Raw genomic sequence first — 11,146 nt, 5'->3', positions numbered from 1 at the left:
TGGGTTTAGAAGAAATATAATGTTGGGTATCGTCGGCATAACAGTGGAAATTATTCCATGATTCCTGATAATATCTCCCAGGGGAAGCATGTATAAGGAGAAAAACAGAGGCCTTAAAAGTGATTACTGTGGGACTCCATACTTAACTTTTGTTTGATCTGACAATTCCTCGTTTACACATACAAAGTGTTAGCGGTCTGATAAATAGGACCTAAACCATGTTAATGCAAGTTCACTAATGCCAACATAATTCTTCAGCCTATTCAAGAGAATATTGTGATCTATCGTGTTGAATGCAGCACTAAGATCTAAAAGCACTAGAAGTGAAATGCAGCCGCGATCAGATTATAAGAGCAAGTAATTAGTAACTCTGATAAGTGCAGTCTCTGTACTGCGACGGGGCCTAAATCCTGACTGAAATTGTTCATATATACCATTTCTCTATAGAAATAAACATGGATGGGAGGACACTACCTTTTCTAGTATTTTCGACATAAACGGGAGATTTGAAATCGGTCTATAATTAGCCAGTTCTCCAGGAACAAGTTGTGGCTTCTTAATAAGCGGTTTGATAACTGCCATTTTAAAGTTTCTTGGGACATGTCCTAAGGATAGCGAGGAGTTAATAATATTAAGAAGGGGTTCTGAGATTACTGGGAATACCTCTTTTCAGAGCTTAGTTGTATTGAATCTAACAAACATGTTGTGGCTTTTGATTTTATGATAAGTTTTGATAGCTCTTCATGACCTATGACAGCAAAAGATTGAAGTTGCTAGTGAGCAACATTATGAGACACTGTTTTCTGAGATGCTGTGACAGTTGATTGCATAGTTCCAATTTTATCTGTGATTATTTCAATTTTATCAGTAAAGAAATTCATGAAGTCATTACTATTGTGCTGTGACGGAATATCTGGTTCAGTCGAGGCTTTATTCCTAACTAATTTAGCCACAGTACTGAATAAACACCTAGGATTGTTGTGGTTATTTTCTATGAGTTTGCTAAAATATGCTGATCTGGCAGCTTTTAGTGTCTGTCTGTAGCTACAGACACTATCCTTCCATGCACCGCGAAATACCTCTAATTTTGTATTCTTCCACTTGCACTCCATTTTCTGCTGCTGTCTTGAGAGCATGAGTGTAATCATTGTACCATGATGCGGGGCTTTTTTCCCAAATTTTCTTTAATCGAAGGGGGGCGACACTATCAAGAGTGCTGGAGAAGACTGTATTTATATTTTCTTTTATTACATCAAGTTCTTCTAGACTTTTTGGCTTACTGAGTATGTGAATCTATCTACATTAACTACTAGATCTGATAGAAAATTTGCAAATTCACCAAGGAAGCCTGAGTACGGCCCAGGTGATCTATATACTTTAGCAAGGGCAAAAGACGACAGATTTTTGTTTTTATATGTATCTGACGGTGTCACATTAAGCATTATTAGTTCAAAAGACTTAAACTTATATCCTGTCCTCTGAGTAACACCAAAGACTTCACTGTAAATTGCATCAACACCTCCTCGACCCTTCAGGAGAGGCTCATGTTTATAACAATAACCTGGGGGAGTAAATTCATTTAAACTAATATATTAATCTGGTTTAAGCCAGGTTTCAGTCAAACAGAGCACATCCAAATTATTTTTTTAAGTTTTAAGTTTGCCCTTAATCACATTTTTTCTAAATGATTTAGGGAGGGGTTTGTGTTTGGTAGTTCAGGGAACAGACACAGTCTCTATATGATATCTAGGTGATACAGTCTCTATGTGTTGTAGTTTATATGACCTGTGTGACGTTTTAAGGCAGCTAGCAGATGTTCAGTTTAACCAGTTTGTCTGCTTCCTGACCTGGGACCCAGTTAGTCAAATACTATCACTATTAAGACTATGAGCAAAATTACTAGAGAGGAGAGTGGCATCTTCCCTGGAGGAATGGAGTCCATCTCTCTTTAGCAGGTCAGGTCTACCCCAAAAACTCTTCCAATTGTCTATAAATCCTATGCTATTCTCCGGACACCACTCAGACATCCAGCCATTCAGTGACACTAATCTACTATAAACCTCATCACCATGTTGAGCAGGGAGGGAGCCAGAGCATATTACAGTGTCTGATGTCAGTTTTGCAAGTTCACACACCTCTTTAACATTATCTATAGTGATCTCTGACTGGCGAAGCCAGACATTGTTAGTGCCGACATGAATAACAATTTTAGAAAATCTATGTTTAGCATTAGCCAGCACTTGTAAATTTGATCTGATGTCAGATGATCGAGCCCCGGAAATGCATTTAACAATGGTGGCTGGAGTCTCTATTTCCACGTTCCTTACAATAGAAACACCAATTATTAAGGCTCTTTCAACCTGATTCAGAGAGGGTGCACCACTGAGTGGGGAGAATCGACTGGAAGCCCTAACAGGAATGGGAGAGTGGTGTTGCTTTGTTGAGCAAGTATGCCACCAAGATGTCACCCAAATACACTGCTGCGGGAGCTCTATAGCCAGAGCCAAAGTGTGTGTGTTGCTCGATGTTCTACCCACATCTGAAACAGTATCTACCGGCTTCTCTTTCTTACTGACCTCCACTAGCATTCGGATGCGTGTCTCTAACTCATTAACCTTCTCCGTCAGCCTGACTAATTCCTTACATTTATCACATGTGAATCCCTCACTGCTGACAGAAGAAGCTATAGTAAACATGTGGCATGCAATGCAGGAAGAAATAACATGAGTGGATGCCATGACTTACCGCAATTGTTTGTTGTTTTTGTTATGGTTATTCTTGAGCGGCGAGAGTTTGAGATCGATGTGGTTCGATGTGGTTCCTAATCAGCAGATATTTGAGATTGATGCAATAATCCGTGTAAAACACAGTGGAGAAAACGAATGCACGCGGTCGAGATGTGAGGTGTAGACAAGCAGAAAAAGAAAAAAAGAGAGAAAACGGGTGCGCTCTGTAAAATACACGCAGTTGAAACAATAGAAAAGCGGGGAAAAAACGAAGTATGTGGTAAAATGGCAAAGGATAAAACGATGAACGTATAAGAATAAGAATAACAATGCTAAGCAGGCTAGCAAACTACAAACACTCGTGCAGCATGCCGGAAGTTAAGTCATGGTTAACATAGTTCTGTCAGGTCATGTGAGTCAAGCTCACAAACATCTGACGCTCAGCTGATCATGATGTCTACCAATACAATTCAGACGCTTATCAGAGCAGTCCTATTTAAGTCCTCCATTCGTTCATTCATTGCTTAGCTGTCTTGCCATTGCATGGATGCAAGCTGCACTTGACACCCTCCTCCATCCCCAGCTTCACCTCTGTATGGAACCTTGCCTTTAGTTTCTATACATCTGTCTTATTGTTTTGTGCTCTAAGTCTACAGCTGAGTGCCAGTTTGGAATTCAATGTGTTATTCTGCATTTCTTGATTGCCAACTTGATATACAGTATCTGAAATTCTAGTAAGTGTTATGCAAGTGATCAATTGTATCATGTAGCACTGCCAGAATGTAAAAAAAAAAAAAATTTTGAATAATGTTGTAATAATTCTGCTGGGGGGTATTTGCTGCTCTCGGTTCTGTCCATGCATGACTGCATGGATGGGCAGAGAAATTGCTCAGACAAGAACCATACCCCCCAACACCAACAGATGCTTCACTTGTCTATAAGTGAATAAAGTATTCAAGTGTTCTTTGAATGAAGTGGTCCTGATTGAACAGACCATTTTATGCAACAATGAACTTATAAAAACAGTAGTATGCTACATTGTAATCACATTACCTAATTTTGTGCATGTTTAATGCAGTGAGTTGCATCCAGTTAACATTTTGGAAGTAAGCACAGTTATTTAGCATTTTCAATTTTAGGTTAGTTAAACATTGCGGATGATATTACTTCAAATTAATTCACCACACTGGAAATGGAAGGTCAAGTCAAGCACATTGCATTGTTGCATTGTAGTGTGTTTTATTGCATGCAGTAAACTGTCTACAACTGGGAAATGTCACCTTAGTAGTCGATGCATAGAGAAAATTTGCATACTATTGTTGTAGTATACTGTTGAAATAGAAAGAGTATTCCAAAGGTAGCCTTTGTTTCCGAACAGGTTTCCCAAACACTCCTACCATCCCTTCCACCCCATACCCATCTGCCATTGTGCAGCCCCCAAACTCACAGCATTAGCTGAATCAGAAGTGGACATGTCGGGCTGCTCAAACAAACAGAACATGTGCTTTCAGAGCATCCCATGTTTATGAGGACAGCAGTGTTGATAAGTCATATAGACAGCACTTTCTCTCAACACATCTGATCTCAGCTATGTAACTGTAAAGAGATCCTGGTGTGTTTTAATGGTGTCAGTTGTCAGAGTCTTCAGCTGAGTGTTCCATGCGGTTTCTCCCTTTTCTCTGCACTCGTTCACTGTCTTTGCTTCCTGTATAAGTTCTGAGTATTACTGCATCAAAGCCGATGTAGTCTCTATAGACTTGATTATACAAGCTTCACAATCACTATTGTTCATCCTATTGCATAAACATTAAAGCGTAACTTTGGTGCCTTTTTGTACTTCAGATATTAATGATACCTCAAATTTTGCGACTGGTTGTGGAGAGGTGTGCTTATACTTTTTTTATTGACCAAACTTAGACTTTTTGTCTGAGTGACAATAAATAAATAAGAATCTCCTAGACTTATATTGAAGAAAGGCATGGGCAAGCACCATTAACATTTCCTTTAGAAAATTTCTATATCTAGTTTCACCTATTTGTCATTTAAGTAAGGTTTAGTGTATTGATCAAGGTCACAATGATGATAGTTTCTTGTGGAATTTGAAGTTAAAGCCTTGCGGTTATCAGACTAAATTTGTAGCCACCAGGTTATACCACATGTTTGATCAATGATGAAGCGATACAACGGGCGTGTTGCATTTTTAAGCCATTTGCATCTTGGGATTTTACTCATAAAAAGCTGATGAACAGATGTTTCCTGATAAAAAGAGAAGTTCTTATTTAACACTCCCTTGAGAATCATTTGCTTCAGTTGTGAAAGTTTTAACCAGAGTTGTCTTTTTTAGAAACTTTCTAACTTCGATGTCAGTGAATATAATACAAAAATGTGCTGCAATTTCAATTTCTTCATAATTCAGAAAGTGGCCTTCACTTTATTACACATACACGTTCATAAATCAACTAATTTACGGATTGAATGTGAAGAAAACAATAATGAAGACCTTCATTTGAATGTATTTTCACGAAGCACTGAGGAATAGTTCCTGGGTGTGTGTTTTAAGAAAAGAGCATACTGTATTACTTTAAATGATAGGATTCGCACGAGTAACTGGTACTTTCATTGTTCTAACCATTTACAATTTAATGGAGTTCCACCCTCAAGCTGCCCTTTGACATTTGAGATATCAGATGCAATTAATGCTTCACTGCTCTTTAATGTAGGACTCGCTCTCAGTCTGTAGTGTTCTCGACATTAAAGATATCAAAAGCACAGCAAACTCCAATGGGCCTGGTAAGCATCATTTTTTGTTCTTATGTAATAATAAATTATAAGTATTTGAAAATCCAATTTGTAGATGATGAAAATGTCAAATCAAGTCAGTTTTATTTGTATAACGCTTTTCACAACATATCATTTCAAAGCAGCTTTACAGAAAATTATGATATAACAGAAAATGAAGCTGTAATGCCTTAGAGTCATCATTGTGCGATTTGATGAAAACATGATTGTAGATTACACCTTAAAAAATAAGTACATAATATTTGTATTTAGACCCCCAGTGAACAAGCCAAAGGTGACTGTGGCAAGGATGATGAGATGGTAAAATATGATATATGAGTGAAATAACGCATCTCTATATAACTCATTCAACTGAGAAGTCGGTTTAATTCAGTGGCCCCAAGAAGAATTTGGACCTTTAAGCCACAATTTAAAATGTCATTAAATTAGATAACAAAATCTAACTAAGTGGAATTTGTTTTAAAGATAGCTCATGCATGCTTTCAAGTAAAAAAAAATAAAAAATAAAAAACATCTAAAAAAACTCTAGCATCATTTGCTTGCAAATGTCACTTGGTTTGATTTTTTTTTTTTTTTTTATCTAATTCAATGACATTCAGACATTTTCAAAATACTTTTTGATGCCACTTTAAGTGAAGTTTTTTATAACTGAAGATGGAAGAAATCACTTTAGCCTTTGACTTAAAGGGACAGTTCGTCCAAAAATGAAAATTCTCTCATCATTTACTCACCCTCATGCCATCCCAGATGTGTATGACTTTCTTTCTTCTGCAGAACACAAATGAAGATTTTTAGAAGAATATCTCAGCTCTGTAGGGCCATACAGTGCATGTGAATGGGGTCTGAAACTTTGAAGCTCCAAAAAGCACATAAAGGCAGCATAAAAGTAATCCATACAACTCCAGTGGTTAAATCTATGTCTTCTGAAGCAATCCAATCATTTTTGGGTAAGAATAGACCAAAATGTAACTCTTTTTTCACTGTACATCTTGCCATTGCAGTCTCCTTGCCGATCATGATTTCCAGATCAATTACACTTTCTAACGCCATCTAGCGCTCTGCACATGCGTCAAGCACTAGGAAGTTTAATCAAGCTTGAAATCATGATCGTGCCTAGAGACTGCAAGTTACAGGAGTTATATTTTGGTCTGTTCTCACCCAAAACCAATTAGATCGCTTCAGAAAACATGGATTTAACCACTGTAGTCAAATGGGTTACTTTTAAGCTGCCTTTATGTGCTTTTTAGAGCTTCAAATTCTGGTCACCATTCACTTGCATTGTATGGACCTACAGAGCTGAGATATTTGTTTGTCTTCAGCTGAAAAAAGAAAGTCATGAACATCTGGGATGGCATGAGGGTGAGTAAATGAGTGAAATTTCATTTTTGGGTGAACTATCACTTTAACGTATATCTCTCTTCATCTCTCTGTACATCAGCACAACTCTCATCCGAAGCTTTACCCTGGAGATATCATTGAGTTTCCTGGCAACAAGTATTTTTCTCATTTTGGAGTTTACTATGGGGAAAGGGACGGGGTTCCTTATGTGGCCCATTTGACAATCAAAGGTAATATCAGTCTGTCTGATAGGGCTGTCAAATAAAAATTCGAAATTCGAATATTCGTTGAATTTAAGAAAAATACGCACATTCGAATGCTAAAACTGGCCAAGCACTGGCGATGACTTCACACCGATCGCATTCTTGCACTAAAAAAGGCTAGATGAAGCGCAACAAAATACAGTTTAACAGAAACCAGGTGTCTCGAGACACGTTTTAAAGTTCTTTTTAACTTGACACGGCATCTGAAAAACAGTGCTCCTGCATGAGACACTGAATAAACCGAAACAAAGATGTTCATCTAGCGTGTTTACATAGGAAAAATAAATGGTATACTGGAAGGTTGCAAAAGCATTCGGTGTAAACAGCCCCTTACAGTAGGTGGAGGTCTTTGGCCATTGCATCTTGCTCTCTTTTCAGCATTTGACCAGAGATCATGGGCTGCTTCACCACCGAATTCAGCCAAATACCACTGCTATCTGGGAATAATTCTACCCTACATACAGCTGTAATGAATAAAAAACACTGTGGTATATCTCTGTTATTATGAAGTTTGAGTCTGTGGTAGTATATACTGTGGCACCAGTGCAAGTGGAACACCATGTTAACACAGAACTGCCTATTGAAGCATTTCCCACCTCATTTTACTTTTGACTTAAAATTTGAGAATATGAAACGACTAAAAGTTTTTTTATTTCTTGCACTTTAGTTTAAAATGGAATGGGTTTTTTTAACCGCCAGGAATGTCCTTTGCAATAACATAACACAGTGCTGTATGGTTATATGTATTCAATGCACCCTATTGTCAGGGTTGGGAGGGTTACTTTTGAAATGTATTCCACTACAGAGTACAGAGTACATGCTGTAAAATGTCATTTGTTTACTCAAGGTCAGTAACGTATTCTAAATACTTTGGATTACTTCTTCAGCACTGGTAGATTTTTTCACTTGTATTGACTATAAAAACTCTGTCAGTACAGTAAGACAAAATACACGTTAAAAATACATTCTATGAAAAACCGAAATATCTTATGCAGTGTTGTTTCTAAAACAAGATAAATCAAACTGATCTTGTTTTAAGGATTTTTAGATATTTTTACAGGAAAACAATAAAAACATTATTATCAAGAATAAGATTTTTGCACTAATATCAAAGGTCTTACTAGAAAAAAAAAATGATGATGATCCAACGTGAATTTTCTTGATAAAAAAAAATATGATCGTGCCTGGTAACGTGCATGTAAAATGGCTAGAAATAGAATTTTAGCTTAGCGTAAAGCTGACAATTTACACAAGTTTTATTTCTATTTCTTCTGCTCCAAACTTACTTCAAACTTACTCCTCTGTCTGCTCGTATGAATGTAACACATCATAAGAAAGTGTTTCACCGCTGTTCAAATGCACTTTGGATCGCATCATTTATATGTATAAATGTTTTCCATCTGAAAGGACTAAATATTAAATGAAACAAATGACAATAAAATGCAAAGTAATCTCTTCAGTAATCAAAATACTTTTTGAATGTAACTGTATTCTAATTACTAATGATTTAAATTGTAACTGTAGTGGAATACAGTTACTTATATTTTGTATTTTAAATACGTAATCCCGTTACATGTATTCCGTTACTCCCCAACCCTGCCTATTGTGGACTAAGGAAAGAACGTCAATATAAAAAAAAATCAGCTGACTTTAAAATTAAAATTTAATTCGAATTTAGAAAATTTAGTTTCTCTGACCATTTGACAGCCCTATTGTCTGATCGGTTAAGAATAAATGACCTTTTACTTCAGTTCAGAATTCCCATGATTATTTTTTGTTTTCAAGATTCTGACACAAAACTCCTACTTTTCGGCCGAGCTTTAAACTCGGCAATAAAGCTAGATCCAGTCGATGTAGTTGGGAAAAAATACAAGGTAAGAAACTATTTGGATGACAAGCACCCACCACGAGACTTCTACTCTCACATTAAACCTGAGATCGACGACGCCATGACAAAACCCATCACCTTTGACATCCTGTTCAACAACAGTGAACATCAGGCCACAATGTTACGCTACGGGGTCAAAAAGTCAGAGCAGGTAAGATTTATGTTTTACACTAAATATGATTATGCATTCAAATTGGTTATGATTTCCTAGCCCTTTATAATTAAAATTACATTTATTATTATGTCTTTTTGTTGGGCAGAATCCACACTAACCCTAGTCTAACTTGGATGAACATGCTATTTATAAATAAATAGTCTAGACCTTTGAAGTAACTTTTTGCAAATTGATTCCAGATTGAAAAAGTCTATTCCAAGATAGTTCCCACCTGGAAAGACATATTTGAGAAGAAAAAGGTTTGAGAGACAGCTGCATGCCGCATGGTTTCAGGAGACACAAGAGTTCAAGATTATACAAAATCTAATAAAATTGGAACTGTAAAAGATATATATGTATTCTTTCGGCAAATATGACATAGTAAGAGTCAAAAATTTTATTATAAAGACTCTGTATAAATATATGCTATGTATTCCCCACAATAATATTTATACAAAACCTTTATTTTTATGAATGTATTTTGGTATCTAAGTGTTGGGTGCTCTTGCCAGTCTCACAAATCTCCACAAGAAGGCAGTACAGCATAAAGTTTGAGTTTATTTGTGTGTAAACGACCAGGAACATTTACCAGTTCAATGTCTCTTCACATATTGCAAGCTGTTTTATACACTGAAAGTAATATCTCATGTCTTACTCATATGTAATGTATCAAATTAGGAAACTGAAATTTGTCTCTGGCCTTTAAGATCAAGATATATGTGGTTTATACTCTTTTTTTTTTTTGTATCATATGCAAAGTCATTTTGTAAAATTAGAAAATGCTAATTAAAATGGCTTTAAAGGAAACTATGAGTTATTATCTGAATTACTTGTTCTTGAAAAGAAACAACTGATGTCTGTATTGTTTCAACAGATCAGAGGCGTATTCCAGAAAGCAAGGTTAACTTACCGTGATTAACCCAAAACTTATGTGGGTTCCAGAACACCTGCGCGGGGTTAGTTCACTCAATCATGAGTTTGAAACTCAAGAGTTTGTGTGCGTTCACGGTGAACTCAAAAAAGCATTATGGAAACAGACACTAAGAAGAAAGGCACACCATATTTCAGTGACGCAGAACATGAAGTTTTAATGACTGCAAACGAGCATTACTTCATCTTCACTCGTAATAGCGATAGGAGCTGCATCGGTTTAGGACTGAGAGATTGCCTGACAGGAAGTATACTGAATCATTGCGTTAATTTTTAAATTAATAAAACTATAAAGTTTTACCATACATGTAAAAGCTTAATTCAACATTAAAGGAGCAATATGTAACATTGACATCAAGCGTTTAAAATGGATAATGCAGTCCAAATGTAAAATATTGGAGAGAGTTGTCTCCCCCGACTCAAAGCTCACGCTGGTAGCCAGGTTGAGGACACGCAACAGGAACGAGCAAACTGACAATGGCAAGCGATGAGCCTTACACTGTAAGTTGATCAGCTAATGTATATGTTTGCAAAGTTTTTATTGTTTGCAAATTATAAACCAGCTCAGGTGGATTTTTATAACTCTGTCAATGTTAGCTAGATGTATTGCTGGCTTCCATGGCTGAAGCGCGCTGTGTTTGCCCACTAACTTGTTTCAAATCTGGCAACCCGAGGTTTTGAAATACTATTGGGAAATGGGGAGTGGGCGGGATCACACAGGCCAAAACACAAACAGAAATTCCGGCCCGGAATGGACATTTCAAAGTAGAATATACTGGCTGTAGCATTGTTTTCAGAGAAGCCCGTATTTCAACTTAGCATGTTTCCTAAATCTCTGATAACATATTATGATAATTTTATGCTTTAGTACAGTAAATATATTACATATACCTTTAATATTAGACCTCTCTCGCCTACATTAATGTTTAATAGGTCGACCGTTATGTTATTTGTTTGCACTGAACTTCATTATAAGTATTAACATTCATATTCTATTAATATTATTATAATAGGCTATAGGTTTACTATATATTTTATTTTAAGATTA

General features: G+C 36.5%; 1 protein-coding gene across 1 annotated transcript; it reads left to right on the top strand.

The window, feature by feature from the left end:
• The first annotated feature begins 5,351 nt into the window (after nt 1-5,351).
• On the top strand, nt 5,352-9,975 carry plaat1l (phospholipase A and acyltransferase 1-like). Its single transcript, XM_051723140.1, has 4 exons — nt 5,352-5,516; nt 6,964-7,093; nt 8,912-9,165; nt 9,369-9,975. Exons 1-4 carry the CDS (start codon nt 5,508-5,510, stop codon nt 9,432-9,434), a joined length of 459 nt encoding a protein of 152 aa, XP_051579100.1. The 5' UTR covers nt 5,352-5,507; the 3' UTR covers nt 9,435-9,975.
• The last annotated feature ends 1,171 nt before the right edge of the window (nt 9,976-11,146 follow it).

Source organism: Myxocyprinus asiaticus, chromosome 17 (genome assembly GCF_019703515.2).
Source record: "Myxocyprinus asiaticus isolate MX2 ecotype Aquarium Trade chromosome 17, UBuf_Myxa_2, whole genome shotgun sequence".
In the NCBI taxonomy this organism is placed as follows: Eukaryota; Metazoa; Chordata; class Actinopteri; order Cypriniformes; family Catostomidae; genus Myxocyprinus; species Myxocyprinus asiaticus.
The sequence above is the reverse complement of the archived record's forward strand: the minus strand, read 5'-3'. Positions and strand labels throughout refer to the sequence as shown.